This window comes from Hyla sarda, chromosome 4, assembly GCF_029499605.1.
Source record: "Hyla sarda isolate aHylSar1 chromosome 4, aHylSar1.hap1, whole genome shotgun sequence".
Classification (NCBI taxonomy): Eukaryota; Metazoa; Chordata; class Amphibia; order Anura; family Hylidae; genus Hyla; species Hyla sarda.
Window position 1 is genome coordinate 131,090,383 of NC_079192.1, and position 23,081 is coordinate 131,113,463.

General features: G+C 41.9%; 2 protein-coding genes across 2 annotated transcripts in view; one reads left to right on the plus strand and one right to left on the minus strand.

Moving 5' to 3' along the window:
- The window catches only part of EFL1 (elongation factor like GTPase 1), a 342,928-nt gene extending 332,670 nt beyond the window's left edge, over window positions 1-10,258 (minus strand). The window contains exon 1 of the mRNA XM_056572137.1: window positions 10,240-10,258. The gene's annotated coding sequence lies outside the window, so the exon portion shown is untranslated. The remainder of the gene's footprint in view (window positions 1-10,239) is intronic.
- The window catches only part of SAXO2 (stabilizer of axonemal microtubules 2), a 29,464-nt gene that overhangs the window by 3,088 nt on the left and 3,295 nt on the right, over window positions 1-23,081 (plus strand). The window contains exons 2-3 of the mRNA XM_056572140.1: window positions 12,884-13,063; window positions 16,106-16,308. Coding sequence (XP_056428115.1) covers window positions 12,884-13,063; window positions 16,106-16,308 — 383 coding nt within the window. The remainder of the gene's footprint in view (window positions 1-12,883; window positions 13,064-16,105; window positions 16,309-23,081) is intronic.

Sequence of the window (23,081 nt, forward strand, 5' to 3'; positions counted from 1 at the left end):
CAATACCAAAGGTACTGTGCACAAGTATGATAGTAACACACCAATACCAAAGGTACTGTGCACCAGTATGATAGTAACACACCAATACCAAAGGTACTGTGCACCAGTATGATAGTAACACACCAATACCAAAGGTACTGTGCACCAGTATGATAGTAACACACCAATACCAAAGGTACTGTGCACCAGTATGATAGTAACACACCAATACCAAAGGTACTGTGCACCAGTATGATAGTAATACACCAGTACCAAAGGTACTGTGCACCAGTATGATAGTAACACACCAGTACCAAAGGTACTGTGCACCAGTATGATAGTAACACACCAATACCAAAGGTACTGTGCACCAGTATGATTGTAACACACCAATACCAAAGGTACTGTGCACCTGTCCAGGCCAGTAATGTATCATCACAATTTACTTGGCACTTTATGGTTACATAGTGACACGGGATGCACTTGAGTTATGATCATATTGCAGGATACTACAACACTGTCCTAATTGTATACAAAAAAAACTAGGAGAGAGCATAGCCACTGCTTAAAATCACTCTGTTTTATTCACTAATCAATAAAATCACAAACAAATAATAAAGATAGAAAAGAAAAAATAGTAATTACAAAAAAAAATCATTTGCCGGTAAAAAGTTTACAATGTCCAGTCCATAGGGCGTCCGTACTGAACTGAGAAAACGGCTCGTTGGTTTCTTATGAACCGGTTACTTTCACGGGGCCACGGATCTGCCAGGAGGCTTGCTGGCCACAGTGTGACGTCGTGACCAACACGCCTCCTCCATGTATTTCTATGGGAGAGGCGGGGAGGCAGCGTTCGTGCCTCCCCACCTCTCCCATAGAACTGTATGCAGAGGGGACGTACCATCGACCTCTGTGAGGTCAACGCTACGCACATAAGCCGCTCACATAGAGCGACAATGCGGGGCCCCGTTTGGACCCCCAGCGATTGGACAACCCCCGCGATCAGACACTTATCCCCAATCCTGTGGATAGGGGATAAGTTGTCTTTTGCTGCAGCTGTCCTTTAACTGGGTGGTAAATTCCCAAATGAAATAGGGGGAATAGCAGCAACTATCTATCCTACCACTGATTGGGGCCGAGGAAATCTCAATGAGAATCCCCACAATAATCTCCCCCTAAGTAAATAACAGGTTGCTCACCCATAGTGTCACCAGCCAGTCCAGTCTAATGTTTCCCTATGGGAATAAAGGTTGGGGGCATCCTAAGGTATACATTGAGATAACAGCAGTCTTCATGTGCTGGAACTTCACCGTCATGCCCAATGTGTTTTGCCTATAGCAGTATTTCCCAACCAGGGTGCCTCCAGTTGTTGCAAAACTACAACTCCCAGCATGCCCGGACAGCCAACGGCTGTCCGGGCATGCTGGGAGTTGTAGTTTTGCAACAGCTGGAGGCACTCTGGTTGAAAAACACTGGCCTAGAGTCTGCATTGTTCATCTTACTGAAGTACAGTTAAAAGCATTATAAAAGTTTTACATTTGTTTTTTACAGATACATCAAGTTTATGCAAAGTTCATTTACATTGGAAACCCTTCTTGTTTTTCAAGACTTCTACAATTCCCCCTGTAATGCTGGATATCAGCTTCTAGGACAGATCCTGACTGATCACAGCCAATTCTTACCGATTCAGTGCTCGGAATTTATCACAATGTCTGTGCTTTTGTTTTCTTTTGACCACTTGTTTTTTGAGGATTGACCACAGGTTCTCAATGGGATTGAGATCTTAAAGGGTTACTCCGCTGTACCAGTGTTCGGTACATTTTGGTCCGAACGCTTGGAGCAAGCGGCGTGGGTTGTGACTAGAGATGAGCGAACTTACAGTAAATTTGATTTGTCACAAACTTCTCGGCTCGGCAGTTGATGACTTATCCTGCATAAATTAGTTCAGCCTTCAGGTGCTCCGGTGGGCTGGAAAAGGTGGATACAGTCCTAGGAAAGAACTAATTTATGCAGGATGAGTCATCAACTGCCGAGCCGAGAAGTTCGTGACGAATCGAATTTACTGTAAGTTCGCTCATCTCTAGTTGTGACGTCATGGAAACGTCCCCTCGTGACGTCATACCACGCCCCCTCAATGCAAGTCTATGAGAGGGGACATGGCAGCCACGCCTGCTCCCATAGACTTGCATTGAGGGGGCGTGACATCACGAGGGGCGTGGCTGTGATGTCACGACACCCACACCCAGCGCTCTAAATGAACGCCGGGTGCTACACAGAGATAGCGGGGGTCCTAGCTGTGAGACCCCTGTGATCAGATATCTTATCACCTATCCTTTGGATAGGGGATAAGATGTCTAGGGGCAGAGTAAAGTTTCCTGACCCTGGACCTAGTATTTTAATGTTTTGATCACCGGACCACTTAGTTATCACTTTTCCTTGTGACATGATCTCCATCAAGTAAAAAGCGTTGTTCATTACCCAATTGCTCTTGGATTGTTGGGAGAAGTTGCTCTTGGAGGATATTTACCTACCATTCTGTACTCAAGCCACCCCACACATGGTCTCCGGATGCTTTGCTGTTAGCATGACACAGGACTCGTGGTAGTGATCACCTTTACTTGTACCTTTCCTTGTATTATCCTATAATTCCTGCAGAATATCAGTCTATACTTGATGTTTTTCTTGGAGAAAACTGGCTTCATTGCTTCCCCTTTTCACACCAAAGTCAGTCTCCAAAAGCCTTCACCTCACTGTATGCAGATGAAACCTGCCCGTTGCGGATTCCTGAGCAAACAAACCCATATCTAAAAGCTTTGTAGGAGCTGGTTCTGTCACTTGCCTGTCTCTAAATGACCTTCAATAGAAACTTCTCTCGACAATCTAGGAGCAACAAAATATTAGGCGAGCTTCATCAAAACCCGTCCAGCGGAAAAGTTGCTGAGTTGCCCATAGCAACCAATCAGATCGCTTCTTTCATTTCTAACAAGGACTCTGCAAAATGAAAGAAGCGATCTGATTGGTTGCTATGGGCAACTCAGCAACGTTCCCTCTGGACAGGTTTTGATAAATCTCCCCCATTTACTTTTTGGGTCCATAAGCATGAAATTCCCCAGATCTTTGGTCAGTAAGAGGACAAGAAATTGTGATAAACTCTAAACACTGAATAGGTAAGAACGGGTGGTCACCAGTCAGGATTTGGCCGAGGAGCTGATATCCAGAATAGGTCAGTGTGAAATACAGAAGTCATGAAAAAGAAGAACGGCCAACACTGTAAATTTTTTAGACTTTGCATAAACTTCATATACTTGTCACTAAAAGTTAACATATTTATGAAATTATTTTAATTTTACTTCAGTAACCATAGAAACATCTGACTTAGGCTGGGTGAGGGGCAAACCGGGCTCTCCCATACCCCAGTCGGACCAGCACCGAACTTCATTCACTTTAATGAGCCGACCGGAGTCACCATTTGACTCCGATTGGCTCATTAAAGTGAATTGAGTTCAGCACTGGTCCGACTGGGGTACGGGAGAGCCCGGTTTGCCCCTCACCCAGCCGAATCCGGCAACCGTAGTGTAAAACCGAGATGTGAATACAGCCTTAGGCCCCTTTCACACTATAGGTATCATCCTTCTTTTTTACTGCCGTTATTTTACAATAACGGATGGGAAAAAAACTGATGCAATAACTGGTAATAACGGATGATAACTGATGACCATCATCCATTATTTTTAATGGGTTTTACTTAAAAAACCTGATGTTGTTCATCCATTATTACCAATTACATTCGTTTTTGTTTTTTTATCAGCTTTTTAACCTTTTTTTTTTTGTAAAGCTGTACTGAGCATGCTCAGTACAAAAAACGGATGTTAAAAAAACCTGACAATAACTGATGATAACGGATGGTTTTTTTGAACATCCGGTTACCATAGACTTCAATGTTAAATTTTTAATGTCCGGTTTTTCACCATTTTTTTTTTTTTTGCCGGACCGAAAATTAAAAAATTTGCCGGCCATTTTCAGGACTTTTTTTCACAGGATGATACCTGTAGTGTAAGAGGGGCCTAAATGATCTTAAAAAAAAAACACTGAAGCAGCAAACTGTGAAAACCAAAACTTGTGTCAGTCTCAAAACTTGTGTCCAGGACTGTATATAGATTGTGCAGCAGGTATGAGGTTTCCTTACTTAGAATTGTCTGTACTTTATGAGGTTTTTTGACTATTATTAGGACATGCACTGCCCTATGCCAATCAGTTATTGAACTTCATCTACATTCTAGTTACAGAATGGGGGTTTGTATTAATTCCATTGTTTAATTTCCAATGTATTTACATGGTTTGTTTACATTTTATTTATATGTATCTATATTTATGTGTCAGCACTTTCTGGCTAGTGCAGGAATTGTATATTAAATAATGATGTATAAGACTTAAAGGGGTTATCCAGGAAAAAACTTTTTTTTATATATCAACTGGCTCCAGAAAGTTAAACAGATTTGTAAATTACTTCTATTAAAAAATCTTAATCCTTCCAATAATTATCAGCGGCTGACGTTGAGTTGTTCTTTTCTGTCTGGCAACAGTGCTCTCTGCTGACATCTATGCTTGTCTCCGGAACTGCACAGAGTAGAATAGGTTTGCTATGGGGATTTGCTTCTACTTTGGACAGTTCCCGAGACAGGTGTCATCAGAGAGCACTTAGACAGAAAAGAACAACTCAACTTCAGCAGCTAAAAAGGACTGAAAGGATTAATATTTTTTAATAGAAGTCATATACAAATCTGTTTAACTTTCTGGAGCCAGTTGATATATATAAAGAAAAGTTTTTTCCTGGATAACCCGGATTTGGCTGGGAAAAGGAAAAACCGGGCACTGCGTGGTATACCACCGTTTTCAGCTCAGTCACAAAACCGGAGACGTGGGCAAAAATGAGCCCAACAGAGTCACTATCTGACTCCAGTCGGCTCATTCGGTTGATATACGGGAGTGCCCAGTTTTCACATCTCCCAGACGGATCCGGTCACCGTATTAATGAATTGTGGTGTGAATACACCCTTACTAGCACTAATGCTGGGTTCACACTGTGGAATTTCTGGGCAGAATTTCTGCCAGAGATCGAGCCGGCGGCTCTAGGACCGAGCAGACTGCATTGCTGCCCCCATATTCTGCAATGCATTTCTGGGTGGATCTTTTGGGAGAGCTGCTCAGAAATGCATTGCCATCTATGGGGGTGGCAATGCAGTCTGCTCGGTCCTAGTGCCGCCAGCTCGATCTCTGGCAGAAATTCTACCCAGAAATTCCACAGTGTGAACCTAACCTAATAGTTCCACTCCCAACCTTGTTCTTGACCATTTTATAAAGATGAAATAGCGGATCACCTTCTGGGATTCTTTTTTGGGGGGGTTAATTCTTTAGCTACCGGTTTGTCCTTATATATGAACTATGATGGAAGATTTATCAAAACCTGTGTAGAGGAAGATTGGTTGCAGTTGCCCATATCAACCAATCAGGTTGCTTCTTTTATTTTTCAGAGGCTTTAAAAAAAAATGAAAGAAGCGATCTGATTGGTCGCTATGGGCAACTGCAGCACTTCACAGCATAGGTTTTGATAAGCCTCCTCTTTGTATACAATGATTACTATACACAGTGTTTCCCAACCAGGGTGCCTCCAGCTGTTGCAAAACTACAACTCCCAGCATGCCCGGACAGCCAAAGGCTGTCCGGGCATGCTGAGAGTTGTAGTTTTGCAACAGCTGGAGGCACCCTGGTTGGGAAACACTGCTTATTCACTAACGTATAGACTTGTATGTCTGTCTAGAGGTACGCTGAGAATAAAGTGGAGTATTGGGAGGGATTAGTATCTTAGCACATAACATCAGTAGCTATGGAATGGTCCATGTATGTTGAGTAGTTGCCTAGGAGTGTAACCTGGGTGTGTCTGTGATGTGGTGTACACAGTTACTGAGGGAAACATTACCACTTGAACTGCATTGTATTGCCATGCAAGGACACTTCACAGCTTTCTAAAGGATCTTCAATAATACAAGCAATCCATCAGTTACTGACAGGAACGTTTATAGCTCAAGTAAAGAGTCTTTCATGGCTTATTATATAGTACATACCAGTGGTCTCCAAACTGTGGACCTCCAGATGTTGCAAAACTACAACTCCAAGCATGCCTTTACAAACGACTGTAGTGAAAAGTCGACTTCCGAACAGCAGGGAATTGTAAACGGCGCTGACCAGGATCAGAGACATGGAGTAAAAAGCAGCAGGTTTATTCAGATTTCCAATAATGCAACGCGTTTCACCGCGCTTGCGTGGCTTCATCAGGCAATGATGCAAAGGTGAAGAGGCAACGATGCCTGATGAACCGCAAGAGCGGTGAAACGCGTTGCATTATTGGAAATCTGAATAAACCTGCTGCTTTTTATTCCATCCTGGTCAGCGCCGTTTAAAATTCCCTTCGACTTTTCACTACTATCCTTGTGACTGGCACGGGCGCCACTACCTCTCCACGCTTACCATTGTTGTGTCTGAGGCCACACAACCACCGAGGGTAAGAGTCTCTAGTTAGTATACTAGCCTACCCAAAAGTGGTTTTACGTTATGGAGCACTCTTCTTTTTATTTCAGATTTTACAAATGACTGTCTGAGTATGCTGGGAGTATACAGTTCACATAAAGCTTTGCTCATAAGTTTACATTCATTGCCCAGATAGAATTTGTAAGACATGCATCATTGCGGTCAGACATCCCCGTGCATGTTAGTGATACTGTGCGTTGTACATCACAGAATGGCATACAACAATATGTAACATATTTAAATGGGCACTCTCATTCTAATTTTTTGCTATTGCACTCCTTATAGTAAATAAAAAAGATTTCTAATATACTTTGGTTAAAAAAAAATGAAGTTTTCTATGTTTTATTTGTGCTTAAAAAAAGCTCAAGAGCACATTTTCCCCCATCTTATACACAGACTTTGGACCAAAGTCCAAACACAGGAAGTGCAGCCTGGAGTGCTGAAGGGGGGGGGGGTGTCCAGCCAACAGAATTTGGCAGTTAACTGTGAGAGGAGCTATGATTTGGATGAGGCTGGGCACCCCCCCCCCCCTCAGAACTCCAGGCTGCACTTTCTGTGTTTGGACCTTGGTCCTAAGTCTATGTATAAGATATGGGAAAATGTGCTCTTGAGCTTTTTTAAGCACAAATAAAACATAGAAAACTTCATTTATGTTTTTAAACAAAGTATATTAGAAATATATTTATTTACCATAAGGAGTGCAATAGCAAAAATACATTTTAATGAGAGTAACCCTTTAATTCTTCATGTCTAGTTTCCATTGGTGATGGCGTATATGCTATTGTCATAGCTGTGAATGAGGCCCATTTATTTTATGTGGTAAAGCTGCATAAAAAAGAATACATTCCTTCCTTGTCCACCATGAACTGAATTCTCCAAGTCACTCAATGATCTTGCTGTCTATGAAGGCTGGGTTTACATTAGAAAAGGTCTATACACCTGTATGTATCTGTTGGCATATCAGCACAAAGGTATGCCAATGTATACAGTGTTCTGAAAGAGACTCAATGTAATCTTTTAGGCCCAGATTTATGAAACTGTGTGAGAGAAAAAATGGAGGGTATTTCCCACAGCAACCAATCACAGCTCAGCTTTCACTTTACCAGAGCTCGCTAGCTGAGCTGTGATTGGTTGTTGTGGGAAAATCCCTCTATTTTTTCTCTCACACAGTTTGATATATCTGGGCCTTAGTGAATGAGCCCACCACATGAATACCACAGTTGTCAGCGTACCTTATGGGCCTTGTTGACACCTCATCAAACATAACATTTTTGGTTAATTTTTGGTCACAGCACCTAAAATAATTTGATTCAAGACATCTCCCGGTGCTTGCAAACAAGCAATGTTGGCAGTTAATGCAAAATAAATGTAAAGAAATGTTGTTCCTGTACAGTAGTGGTGATGGTCTCCTGCCACCGGGGATACTCTCCCGAGCCTCTAGGGTTGATTTCCGATAGTATTTTATGTCGTGTGACAAGAGTTTATTACATGTAGGGCTGATATGCTGTATGTGTGAAATGTTTATATCTGTGTGACTACTGCAGCGTTTCCTGAAAGCAGCATTTTGCTTGGGCAAATGCAGTATGCCCAAAAATATATCAAAGAAACCAAAGGTGCTGTGTATAACAGCAGACATGTACTCAGAAAACTTACTACACTGCTCAAAAAAATAAAGGGAACACTTAAACAACACAATGTAACTCCAAGTCAATCACACTTCTGTGAAATCACACTGTCCACTCAGAAAGCAACACTGATTGACAATCAATTTCACATGCTGTTGTACTTTTTAATGCTGGCGGTGCTTTCACTCTAGTGGTAGCATGAGACTGAGTCTACAACCCACACAAGTGGCTCAGGTAGTGCAGATCATCCAGGATGGCACATCAATGTGAGCTGTGGCAAGAAGGTTTTCTGTGTCTGTCAGCGTAGTGTCCAGATCATGATGGCGCTACCAGGAGACAGGCCAGTACATCAGGAGACGTGGAGGAGGCCATAGGAGGGCAACAACCCAGCAGCAGGACCGCTACCTCTGCCTTTGTGCAAGAAGGAGCACGAAGAGCACTGCCAGAGCTCTGCAAAATGACCTTCAGCAGGCCACAAATGTGCATGTGTCTACTCAAACGGTCAGAAACAGACTTCATGAGGGTGGTATGAGGGCCCGAAGTCCACAGGTGGGGGTTGTGCTTACAGACCAACACCGTGCAGGATGTTAGGTATTTGCCAGAGAACACCAAGATTGGCAAATTTGCCACTGGCGCCCTGTGCTCTTCACAGAAGAAAGCAGGCTCACACTGAGCACATGTGACAGAGTCTGGAGACGCCGTGGAGAACATTCTGCTGCCTGCAACATCCTCCAACATGATCGGTTTGCTGGTGGGTCAGTAATGGTGTGGGATGGCATTTTTTTGGGGGGGGGGCTGTACAGCCCTCCATGTGCTTGCCAGAGGTAGCCTGACTGCCATTTGGTACAGAGATGAGATCCTCAGACCCCTTGTGAGACCATATGCTGGTGCAGTTGGCCCTGGGTTCCTCCTAATGCAAGACAATGCTAGACCTCATGTGGCTGGAGTGTGTCAGCAGTTCCTGCAAGAGGAAGGCATTGATGCTATGGACTGGCCCGCCCGTCCTCCAGACCTGAATCCGACTGAGCACATCTGGGACATCATGTCTCGCTCCATCCACCAACGCCACGCTGCACCACAGACTGTCCAGGAGTTGGCGGATGCTTTAGTCCAGGTCTGGGAGGACATCCCTCAGGAGACCATCCGCCTCCTCATCAGGAGCATGCCCAAGAATTGTAGGGAGGTGATACGGGCACGTGGAGGCCACACACACTACTGAGCCTCATTTTGACTTGTTTTAAGGACATTACATCAAAGTTGGATCAGCCTGTAGTGTGGATTTCCACTTTGATTTTGAGTGTGACTCCATATCCAGACCTCCATGGGTTGATAAATTTGATTTCCATTGATAATTTTTGTGTGATTTTGTTGTCAGCACATTCAGCTATGTAAAGACGAAAGTATTTCATACGATTAGTTCATTCATTCAGATCTAGAATGAGGTATCTTAGTGTTCTCTGTATTTTTTTGAGCAGTGTAAGAACATACTTTTCTTACAGTAAAGATATATGCACAGAACATCTTAAAAAACAAATTAAATAACCCAATGGCCGACAGGAAGGCTCTGCTGTCCTAAATGAATACAATCAGAATGTTGTGTTGCATAGGCAGATACTTTGTGATGTTGAGATATGTTTTGTTGTAACATTACATGTGCCTTTACATTACAAGTTGTAAGGGGGCGCTGGCTCTTAGAATAGAAATGTATATATTTTATACCGTTTTTAGTTTCATAGAACAGACCACTGGTGTGTCACATGGCACCACCGTGTAAGGTGGATTCCCATTTTGACCACCACGTGTCTCGTGTTTTTTCACTTTTTTGGTCTGGAGACCCTGTAGCTTAGGGAGTTGTCCTTAGTCATCCAACTCATAGTTGTTTACATAAATCATACAAAGTTTGGGCATGGTTTTAAAACAGACTGGTCCTTGAAGTGTTGAAGGAGTATTACAGGCTTTAACAATTTTTTCATTTATTTGTTTAGCCTGCTAAAAATAAAAATTAATGAAACTTATCAATCCTGGTCCTCTAAATTCCAAGTCCAGCGACCTCTGATCCCCTGATGCTCCCTGCTTATAGGCCTTGCCCACTTGGTCCTTCTCCAACATGTCTTCTCGGAGCAGCTACTAGTGGGGGATAGGGATAGAAAAGTATTATTTATTTTTTAGTTTTAGCAGGTTTTTGTTTTTTTTTAGATCCCTGAACATATTATTATTATATTTTTTTTTATCTAGTTTATTTTTCTGAACAGTGTTGTAAAATATAGAGCTGTCAAGCCAACACTGTCCAGTAGAGGTCACCATAAGCTCTGACTTCTATACCATACTGCGCCTGTAATCTGCTAAAGCAAAGAAATATTATGTAAGTGCTCCAAAAACTATGGTCCATCATATTGGATAAAAGTACTGTATGATGAGAGCATAATTCACTGCAGGGTCCCCATTTTTGCCAGTTCATGCATAAAACAATTACAAAAGAGGTAGAAATCAACACATGACAACCTGATATCACTCCTCAATCATCAGACAGCACCATATAAAAGGGTAGGGTCAATCGTGCCGTATTTTGCTGTGTATTTTCCACCCATTGAAGTCAATGGCCAGCAAAATGGACTGCGTGTTTTTCTGCCCATTGAGTTCAAGTCAATGGGTGGAAAAATATGCAGCAGCAAAATATGTCACGTGTGACCCTACCCTTAGGGTTCATTCAGATTCTGCAGTTTAGTCACATTTTTGTGCAGCAACATTGTAAAAAAAAAAAGTGCCACAAATCTATCCCTAACACTGACCTTTATAAGCTATTTTTATATGTACAAACATAAACAGATCAAAATACATATATCTTAAGTGTTCATGTATACATATGCCTATGTGCACGTGCAAACACTCTCTCATACATATTATTACATACACACACAACTACTTATGTATACACACCCACACACCAAAGTACATGTATATACACTCATAGAACCAGATATACTGTCCATATACACGCATACAAATATATACAGACACCACACAGCATTAAATATAACCAGGGGTGTTGCTAGCACCAGGCATCCAGGAAACATGCTCTCTATTTGTAGACTGGTGCCCCTAAACCCTGGGCAAACACCACTTTTAACTTTACTTTTATTTGTACTGACAGCAAAAAGCTGTGCCTACTGTGCGGCATACAGGGGGCATTATTACTGTTGGATACACAGCAAAGACTTGTGGGCAACAGACTCTGCAGAAAGGTCGCAACTAGAAGACGTTATCCTGGGGGCAAGAAGAAGAAAAGAGCATGCCCCTCAAGAGAAGACGTCACTAGTCTTAACCTGTATGGCTGTGCTTTCCGACCAGGGTGCCCCCAGCCGTTGGCTGTCCGGGCATGCTGGGAGTTGTAGTTTTGCAACAGCTAGAGGCACCCTGGTTGGGAAGCACTGCTGTATGGTGTTAGGCGTACAGCGTCTGTGTAGCAATGCTCACTGTATGGTGGTAGTATTTGTCTTTGAATAGAAGTTCTTTTTTCCCACTAACAGTATGATGGTATTAGGTGTTACATACTATTTTGGAATACTGCAGTTTTTACATTAGAGCAGTCTCTATAGGCTGACATTTCCCGTTCTCAGCTGACAGATTTCCTGTATACACTGGGACATGATAAACATGCTCTGGCCTCTGCTCTGGTCCCAGTGTATACAGTAAAGTTATTAAGCATAGAGGTGATGCAGATATATTGTTAAAGGGGTTATCCAGGAAAAAACCTCAGTTCTTTTCTGTCTAAGTGCTCTCTGATGACACGTGTCTCGGGAACTGTCCAGAGTAGAAGCAAATCTCCATAGCAAACCTCTTCTACTCTGTGCAGTTCCCGAGACAAGCAGAGATGTCAGCAGAGAGCACTGTTGCCAGACAGAAAACAACAACTCAACTTCAGCAGCTGATAATTATTGAAAGGATTAAGATTTTTTAATAGAAGTAATATACAAATCTGTTTATCTCTCTGGAGCCAGTTGATATATCAAAAAAAATAAATAAAATAAGAAAGTTTTTTTCCTGTAATACCCCTTTAAAATACCTTGTCTGAGTTGTTCCATCAAGATGGCTTTGTTCATGTGGCCTATTTGAGAATATTGGCCCGGCATTTTATCATTGTAGGTGTAAGTGAAGCATTTTTCTACACTTTTTTTTTTGTGTGTGTGTGTGCTGAAAACATATAGGAGCACCAAATGTATTAAATGGTCGCAGAGCATTTGTTAAATTTTGTGCAGGTCACATTTTCTGAAAATTCACTCTTCGCATACACCAAAAAGCTAAGTCTGGGCTGGTGTAGTTTTTCGAGACTTTTCAGTGGCTTTGCGCCTTTTTTGCGCCTTTTCACAAAAAGGTGCAGTTCATAAAATCCTTCCATATCATGTGTATTACCAAAATCAGTGGATTGCAACTCAAAATCAGCAGAAATGTGTAAACCAAAAGGCACAAAAAAAAAGGCGCCTTTTCTAGACACAAAAAACTGTCTAAAGACAATGATGAATGTCGGAAATTGATCCTATAAAACGTGTAAGTCTAATGATAGTCAGAGAGCCCACTCTGGAGGACTCAGCACAGCCATGTATATGGTTTCTCATTTACAGGTGCTATATTATACTACATTTCCTTTGTTTTAAATCATTCTTACATTTATCTCCTCTTTTGTTTTGTTTTGGCAGGCGTCACCGTTGCCCGCACATGCCTACTAAGATTTTTGAGAAATCGGGGCAGCCGTGCCTTTTGACTGAATATGTGGAAAAATACCCTCAGTATGATAATATCCAACCACCACAAAGCCTGAAACCAAAGCAGGAAACCCAGGGGAACCGCGGAAAGATGGAAGGAATAACAACCTTTAAGTAAACATATTCATTTGAAGTTATCTATATATATAAAACACATTGGCCCAGACTTATCAAACTGTGAGAGAAAATGAGGACAGATTTTCCCATAGCAACCAATCACAGCTCAGGTTTCACTTTACCTGAGCTTGTTAGCTGAGCTGTGATTGGTTGCTGTTGAAAAATCTTTCTCCTTTTTCTCTCACAAAGTTTGATAAATCTCGGCCAATGTGTGTATGTTCCAGCATCACTTCAAAATGGCTGGAAATGTTTTGACAAACCATGGTACACATGTTACTTTTATGTCACCCAAAAAAATATAGGATAGTTAAATTAACCCTAACTCAACCCCATTTGGGAGGGTCTGGGTTTTCGTCTAAAGTCCTATGCAAGTCTATGGGAAATGTATGTTCCAGCATAACTTTCAAAAGGCTGGAGACATTTTGATAAAACTTAGGACACATATTACTTATATGTCAAATAAAAATGAAGGATAGTTAAATTAACCCCAACCTACCCCTTCCATGTGGGCTGGGGTTTTTGTCTGAAGCCCCATGCAAGTCTTTTGGACTTACGGTACCTTACTCCACAAGCTCTGATCTGCATCCTCGCAAGCCACACCCTCTTTTATTTTCGACCATTGTTGTGCAGTCAGTCTGGCTTGAAAGCCACGCCTACTCCCACAATGCCACACCCCCTTCTTTTTTCTGCCTGTAATCTCTTCATCACAACTCAGCCCCGTCTTAAGGATGGAATATAAGTTTGGAATATGAGGACGGGATGTGAGGTGGGAAAAGGAGGATGGGATGTAAGGTGAGGATAGGAGGTTGGGATATGAGGTCAGGATGTGAGGACAGGATATGAGAACAAAAGCGTAATTGTTACTTTTCCTCTCCCACAAGGTTAAGTTAGGAAAAACTAGCTACACCCATTACTCTGCTAGTACATTGATACAAATTGATCTGGTAAATTTAAATCTGAGCTGTGATTGTTTTTATGGTCAGGATATAGAGGAGAGTGTTGCAAAAAAGTTGCACAAATGCTTGATAAATGCGTCTTAAAAGTCAAAGATAGAAAAATCGAAAGATAGGAAAATGTTTGATGGATGGCAACTTAAGCTACTTCTATCATACCCTAATAGTTAGACAGTGCAGATTTACACTGTCATCTAACAATGCACAAGATTTATCACAGTGGCTCACAATTAAAACTAGGTTTCCACACAGATTTTCTTCTGGCTGTTTTTGGAAAACTTCAACTGCAGTTTTTGAGCCAAAGTCAGTATTGTATCCGGTAGGAAGGAAAAGTATACTGTATTTTTCGCCGCATAAGACGCACTTTTTCTTCCCCAAAACGGGGGGGGGGAAAGTTGGTGCGTCATATACGGCGAATACACACCTATCGGGTCGGTCCCTGTGGCCCTCAATGGGAGGGGGCCTCACCATAGACCCCTCAATCCATAGACTTGCATTGAGGGGTCTATGGTTAAGCCCCCTCCCATAGATTTGCATTAAGGGGTGGGGCGTGACGTCACATGGGGTGGAGACCTGGCGTCACGATACTCCGGCCCTGTGGTCGTCACGCTTCACACTTGAAGCCTCCAGTGCTGCGGAGAGCTCACAAAGGTGGGTGCCAAATGACAGATTGCAGGGGTCCCCAGCAGTGAGACCCCCACAATCATACATCTTATCCCCTATCCTTTTTATAGGGGATAAGATGTATTAGGGCCAGAGTACCCCATTAAAGAAGAACTTACAGGTCTGTGAGAGCCAGCAATCTTGCTTGTTTGTAGGTGACCAAATACTTATTTTCCACAATCATTTGCAAATAAATTCTTTAAAAATTAGACAATGTGATTGTATGGATTTTTTTCTCATTATGTCTCTCATAGTTGAGGTATTCCTATGATGAACATTACAGGCCTCTCTTATCTTTATAAGTGGAAGAACTTGCACAATTGGTGGCTGACTAAATACTTTTTTGCCCCACTGTATGTTACTACAGTAGAACCTCCCAATAGCGAACACTCATGGGGAATAAAAAGGCTCAAAAATCTTTCTAAATGATGGAATACTGTACTGTACTCACTCCAGAGTGTAATTACCTATAAAACACAATAAACAGCAATATTACAGTGGAATCTCCCTGTGCTGTTTAATCACCCCTTATCCCCCTGTATCATTTCATCCCGCCTTTATACCCTGTGCCACCTTGTGCCAAATTATCCCCCTCTTATCCCCTGTGCCACATTATTTCCCCTTGATCCTCCTGTGCCATTTCATTCCCCCATTATTACCCTTGGTGAAAATTCATCACCTACCTCTTTATTAAGTGGCACAAGGAGAAAAAGGAGGTATGAAATGGCACAGGGGGGTGGGGAATGGCACAGGGGGTGGTAAAGAGGGGGTGATGAATTTGCACAGAGGGTATTAAAGGGGGAATGAAATAGCACAGGGAGAATCAAGAGGAAATGATGTGGCACATGGGGTAATAAAGGGGATAATTTGGCACACTGGGAATAAAGTGGCATGGGGGATTAGGGAAGGAGGGGGGCGAATGATGTGGCCGGCGTATGTATAGAAACATGAGACCACTGTTTAAACAGCCGTTTTCTGCGCTGTTTCTGCTGCAGGGGGGTACAGCGAGGGCCAGGCCTCCTGGGAGTCTGGGCCCCTTATTGGGGTATTGGCTGTACCCCCTGATGACGATCCTGTGTAGGGTAGGGCTGGCACATAAGCCTGGTTGTCCCCTAATGAGTGTGTTTGTCCCCTAAGGGGAGTGTTTTGTCCCCTATTGGGAGTGTTTTTGTCCTGTCCGCCATCCACCATTGGGAATGTCCCCTATTCAGAGGCTGCAAATACATTGTCTTATGGGACTCTGCTGGGGAATTAAAAACTATCCGCTATTGGGAGGTGTCCTCTATTGGGAGGTGTCCACTAAGGGAGATTTTACTGTATTACCTATGACATAATATTCCTATTCTATATAAACTTACTATAAGCAGTAATGAAGTAATATTTTTGTCTGAATGCTGTCATCTGTCTGTGTTTATACATTTAGGTCAGATTATATTCCATACGAAGTAACAAATCGCCCATTTCGTCCTCATCAAGAGTATCTACCAAAGCCTGGTCACATTGACCTTGGGACAACCTATAAACAAGACTTTAACCCCTATAAGATAGAACCAATGATTCCAGCACGACCAGTAGAAAAAAGGCAAGCAAACCTGGGAACATTTGACACAAATCCTACATATAAAGGTAAATCTACAATCCAGGGGAGCAGAACTAACTTTAACTCACTTCAAAGATTAACAAAAAAAATAAACAGCTCAAGAACATTAGAACATTTTAGCATTTTTAGTTATTCCCATTCTGAGTGCATTTTCTTCTGCATCTGCAGTGTGAATAACTACATATCATGTAGTACTAAAACTTTCCTAACAATAGCATTTCCTTATAACCTACTTGTTTATGATTATGTGTGACGCACTAGGGATGTCCTTTTCCTTACATTGGAATCAATGGGCCAGACATCTCTTCCTCAGACCAGTAATCTATGCAAGCTGTGATCCATTTGAGTATGCAGCTTTGTTGAATTGAAATGGTCCCTCATAGTCTTTTACTTTTTTACATTTTTATTCTTTATTTAGAAGGAAAAAAAACATAAAACAAACGATAATCTTAACCCCTTAAGGACTCAGCGTTTTTCCATTTTTTTCTTTTTTACTCATCACCTTCCAAAAATCATAGCAATTTTGCACCTAAAAATCCATATTATGGCTAATTTTTTGCACCACGAATTCTACTTTGCAGTGACATTAGTCATTTTACCAAAAAATCCACGGCGAAACAGAAAAAAAAAATCATTTTGCGACAAAATTGAAGAAAAAATTTCATTTTGTAACTTTTGGGGGCTTCCGTTTCTACGCAGTGCATTTTTCGGTAAAAATAACACCTTATCTTTATTCTGTAGGTCCATACGGTTAAAATGATGCCCTACTTATATAGGTTGGATATACTTTGGAAAAAAATCATAACTACATGCAGGAAAATTTATATGTTAAAAATTCTCATCTTCTGACCCCTATAACTTTTTTTTTTCCACGTACGGGCCGGTATGAGGACAAATTTTTTGCGCCGTGTTCTGAAGTTTTTATCGGTAACATTTTTGTATTGATCGGACTTTTTGTAAAAAAGTGACCAAAAATACACTATTTTGGACTTTGGAATTTTTTTGCGCACACGCCATTGACCGTGCAATTTAATTAACAATATATTTTTATAGTTCCAACATTTTTGCACGCGGCGATACCACATATGTTTATTTTTATTTTTATTTACAGTTTTTTTTTTTTATGGGAAAAGGGGGGTGATTCAAACTTTTAATAGGAAAGGGGTTAAATGACCTTTGTTAACTTTTTTTTTTTTTTCACTTTTTTTTTGCAGTGTTATTGCTCCCATAGGGGGCACACTGCACAGCTTTGCAGGGATCAGTCAGATAGGCGGTCGATTGCTCAAGCCTGTAGCTCAGGCTTGGAACAATCAATCGACGATCGGACGCTGCAGAGAGAGGTAAGGAGACCTCCGCCTGCATCCCAGCTGATCGGAACATCGCGATTTTATCGCGATGTCCCGATCAGCCCAACTGAGCTGCCGGGAACGGTTTACTTTCGTTTTCAGACGCGGCAATCCACTTTGATCGCCGCGTCTGAAGGGTTAATAGCACGCCGCACTGCGATCAGTGCCGCGCGATATTAGCCATGGGTCCCGGCTGTTGTTAGAGGCCGGGCCCGACCCGCTATGACGCGGGGCCACGCCGTGGCCCTGCGTTATAGATCGGGAGCGGACTCATGACGTAGCTGTACGTCATGAGTCCTTAAGGGGTTAAAGGGGTATTCCAGGCAAAAACATTTTATCCCCTATCCAAAGGACCGTTGCAGAGACCCCCCCGTGATCTCCCTGCAGCAACCTCCGGGTTTCTTGGACTGGGGACGTGACGTCATGCTACGCCCCCTCCATTCATGTATATGGGAAGGGGCGTGCCGGCTGTCACGCCCCCTCCCATAGACATGAGTGGAGGGGGCGGGGCGTGACGTCCCCAGTCCCGGAGGTTTCCTAAACTGGAGATTCCGCAACCGCATTGAATGTGGGTGCTGCAGAGAGATCGCGGGGGGGTCTCAGCAGCGATCCTTTGGATAGGGAATAAAATGTTTTTGCCCGGAATACCCCTTTAAATCCCATAAAAATATACATGAAGCAGAGTCCCCTTGACAGATGCACAATTGTATTTAGAGCCTTTTTATTTATTTATTTATTTATTGCTAACTCTGAGTGCACAAAAGTCTCAGGATTTTTTTGTGGGTACACATTACCTAAGCAACTTTTAGTTTTCACTTTGCACTGGTCGCAAATTTATGATGACCAAATGTCACACATAAGCAAAAAATTTGCAAACCCCTTTAAAAAAGACGCAAGTCAACTACTGTGAGCACTTTTAAAAAGTCACAAAAAAATCTCAACTGCCACTTTTGTCTTTTGCTTATGTGCTCCAAATTTACCAACCCCCTGGGTTAGTATATCAGAGTATCACTCAGAGATGTGTTACCAGCACCACGCTGGGGTAATTCATAGATAGAAATGGAGAATAATTCACACGGAGTGGAGATTTAAGCTCAAGATGCAATTAATAGCTCGGTGAAGGAGTCAGAAATGTAAATGCATGGAACAATATAACCTTGATAGAAGGATATGAACATAGCACTCGCCAGGTGGGGATTCAAAGGTGTGTCTTTTTTATTGAATAAAATCCAGCGGCATACACAGGCTGGGGAGTAGGTGAACTGGTGTGCAGGGGGGGGGGGGGGGAGGAGAGAGGCTACGGACAGTTGCGCGCACGTAGAGTTTCGTCAGGCCATACATCATGCCGCAAGTGGGAGTGCTCTTAAATCTGCGCGTGCAGGTGTCTCTATAGTAACAGGTACACACGTTACAACAAATGTATATAAAAACACCTAGAGATAACAACATTAAAAGCAATGACCTACTATGTGAGTGGGTGGCAGGAGTTCTGTAGCAATCTTAGGAAGTAATAAATACTTCCATTTAGTTGCGCTCATTTAAACCGAGCTGACCTAATGCTTCAGTGCGGAGAATCCACCTGGATGTCTCTCTTTTCTTCAATTAGTTTCTTCTATTCTTTCTATAGCAGCAAATTTCATAGCATCGGGATCCCCCCCATGGTATTCTCTAAATGGCATATAAAGCGGGTTGCCCCGACCCCTGTGGTAAGAGACCTGATGTGTTCACAAATTCTATGAAATAATGGTTACTAATAGTTTTACCAATGTAAAATCTGCCACAGTCACAGATCAGACTGTACACCATGTAACTAGATCTACAAGTGATGCACTGCCTGACCTGAACTTTGTAGCCACCTAGTTTGAAGTGATTACATTTAGCATTATATTTGCAAAAGGAGCATGATCTGCAGGCAATAATGCCCATAGGGCGACTGTCCGTTAACCAATAGGATTTCCTAGTTTTATTTATCCTTTTGTGTTTTTCTATGAAATCATGGATTGTTGTGTTTTTTTTTTATATGTAACAATTGGTGGATAGCAGGTAAATTTCTTTAAGTCATCGTCTTGTTGCAGCATGTACCAGTGGGAAGAGATTGAATTTTTGAAGTAAGTGTTCATAGGTGTGTTTTTGAACAAAAAAACTATTCTGTTCTTTTTTTTTTTTCGTTATATTTTTTGTTAACAAAGTTTGTCTAGGGACACTATCTATTCTGTTTCTAGCGCTATTCAAAACACTTGTTGGATAGCCTCATTGTGTGAGATGAAGTTCTAGTTCATCGGCCTGCTTCTGGAAATTGTTGGGATCATTGTTAATTCTTTTTAAGCGGACTAATTGACTGAAGGGAATAGCGTTTTTTGTGTGATCCGGGCGTGAGGAGTCATAGTGTAATATGGAGTTCTTGGAAGTGGGTTTGCGGTAACCTGAGGTGATTACGGAGTCATTTACAATTTCTATTTTCACATCCAAGAACTCCAAAGAATCATCTCCAAAGGTGGATGTAAATGTCATATTGACATCGTTCACCTCATTTAAATATCGAACGAAAGCTAAAAAATCTTCCTCCGTTCCGTCCCAGACGACAAAGATGTCATCCACAAAACGGAGGGCGATTTTAATGAATTTGACGATTAATAGAAAATATGTATTTTCTCTCGAACATAGCCTGGAACAGGTTAGCGAATGAGCACTAGATGGGTGTCCCCATAGCCGTGCCCGTTCGCTGCCTGTACCATTGGTCCTCGTACTGAAAAGCATTATTATGCAAAATAAGAGCCAATGAATCGGCCACAAAATTTGTGAATTCAAGGGACCTGTCGGTGCTGGTCAGAAATGTGCGTACTGCCTGTATACCCGCACCCTGTTTCTACTTTTCTTTTTTGGGCGTCCCCCCCCCCCCCCCAAAAAAAAATGCCAAAACGGCCCCCATGGAATTTTTTCATTGAAAAAACGCTGCGGCCAGATGTTAGCTGTAAATCAATGAGAAATCGCAATTCATTTTCCACTTTGCGTTTTTCAGTTTGGCGTTTTTTTTATCCTTTTGGCGTTTTTTCACTTTTTTTTTAGCTCTTTGGCGGTTTTGCAAAGTCGCAGCATGTTGAGCCTATGGCATTTTTTCCCTGAAATCGTGGCGTTTTTCTCCCGTAAAAGTCTATGGAAGTAAAAAAAACACCAAGAAAAACGACATGTGGGTTTTAACTTTTGCGTTTTTGCAGGTGGTTTTTTATTGTTTTTGGGACTTTAGCGATCCAAAAAAGGGATGGAGATACCTACCTTTTTAAATAAAATTTCGTAGGGTACTATTAAAAAATAAAAAAATAAAAAAAATACAGTAGTCATGGAAAAAATTGTATCTATTGAAATGTATCTTTTTTATAACAACATTTTTTTAAATTAATTTTTAAAACATGGATCAATTTAAGTGAGTGGGGAGGGACCTAAAAATGTAGCCGACAATAATAATTTTTTACATTTTTTAGGTAGTACTTCTACTCCCAGGATGGAACACACTGTTCCATGATGGGAGTAGTAGTACCTGACACCCATTGCGATCCTTCTGTATAATTCATAGATTCGGCCAGCCGCTCGTCTATGGTCCCCTGACGTATATATACACCTATTCATATTTCTCGCAGAGAGCTGTGATTGGCCAGATGGTTCCAGCTAATCACAGCTTTCTATGAAAAATATGAATAGGTGTATATATACGTCAGTGCAGGGGACCATAGAAGAGTGGCCGCCCGCATCTATAAATTATACAGGAGAATCACAGCGGGTGTTTGGAGTGACATCCGCTGTGATCTTTCCTTAACTGCAGGTACTACTGCTCCCAACATTTAGCACACTCTGCTCAATGCTGGGAGCTGTAGTACCTGCATTAATAGACAGATCGCAACAGGTGTAAGGAGTGACACTCGCTGTGATCTGTCTATTAATGCAGGTACTACAGCTCCCAGCATGGAGCAGACTGTGCTCCATGTTGGGAGTAGTAGTACCTGCAGGTAAGAACAGATCACAGCAGATTCACTCCTGACACCCAATGCGATTGTCCAATCTATTGCAGAGATGGAGCGGCTTTCTCCTGCGCTCTGCATCTCTGTACTATACTCTGGCCGATACTCTGGCCGGCCAGTGATATGAATAGAACATCACTCATTCATATTTCCCTCTGAGAGCTGTGATTGGCTGCAACCATCCAGCCAATACCCACTCTGGGCGGATAATATGTATGAGTGATGTTCTATTCACATCACCCGCCGGCCCGGAGTACAGAGCAGAGATGCGAGCGCTGCTATATTATGGACAATCGCAACGGGTGTCAGGAGTGACACCCGGGGTGATATATTTATTAGTACAGGTACTAATACTCCCATCATGAAAGTCTGTTGCATGCTGGGAGTAGTAGTACTACCTAAAAAATAAAAATAGAGGAAAAAAAGTGAAACACACACGCTTGTTTTTAAAAAAAATTAAAATTAATAAAAATGTAATTATATAAAATATTAATTTTGTTAAATAAAATTTTTTCCATCACTACTGCATCATTTATTTATTTATTATTTTTTTTGGTACCCAACAAATTTAGAAAAAACGTCAAAGGGGCCAAAAATGCAATTTCCACTCAAAGGCAGAAAATGCCAGAAAAAATGCAAGATAAAAAAAAAAACACCAAACACAGGAGAATGCTGTGGTGTTTTTTTCTGGCGTTTTTTTGGGCCACAAAAAAAACAAGTAGAAGCTTAGCCTTACAACGGTCTTCTGTGACCTGCGCATATTCCTGCCTGAAATATTTTCTCCAGGATAAGCTTCTGGAGATATAAGGAATGTTGCAGGTGTTCTGCTTTCCATGCTTAAATGAACACTTCTTCTTTCGTGTATTGGGAAGGGATTTTATACATTCTAAGCGCGCAGGGTTCGTTTATTATCTGCGTAAGCTTGAAGAGAGCCAATAGTCCAAAATAGTCATGTTTCACGGTCAGCAAGGTTGGGTATTTTGTATTCCAGGGTTTTACTGCTCATTACCTGGATGTCCTGCTGCGCCTCATACGACATGAAAAAAAAAACCTGCGTTCACTCTTCCTGCACTGAAGGCGTTGTCACCGTCACTAGAATTCATGTTCTCCATTATATAGGGCTATCTTTCGATAGGTGTAGCATTCCCACAATATCAGGTGTGTCAAGGTACTCAAACAGAACAGGCAGTATATCAAAGTATCACTCAGAGATGAGTTACCGGCACCACACTGGGGTATTTCATAGATAGAAATGGAGAGTAATTCACATGGACGGAGATTTAAGCTCAAGCCGCAATGAATAGCTGGGGTGCAGGTGTCAGAAATGTAGATGCATGGAACTATCCTTGATAGAAGGATATGAACACAGCACTCACCAGGTGGGGATTCAAAGTTGCGTCTGCTTTAGTGAATAAAATCCGGCGGTATACACAGGTAGGG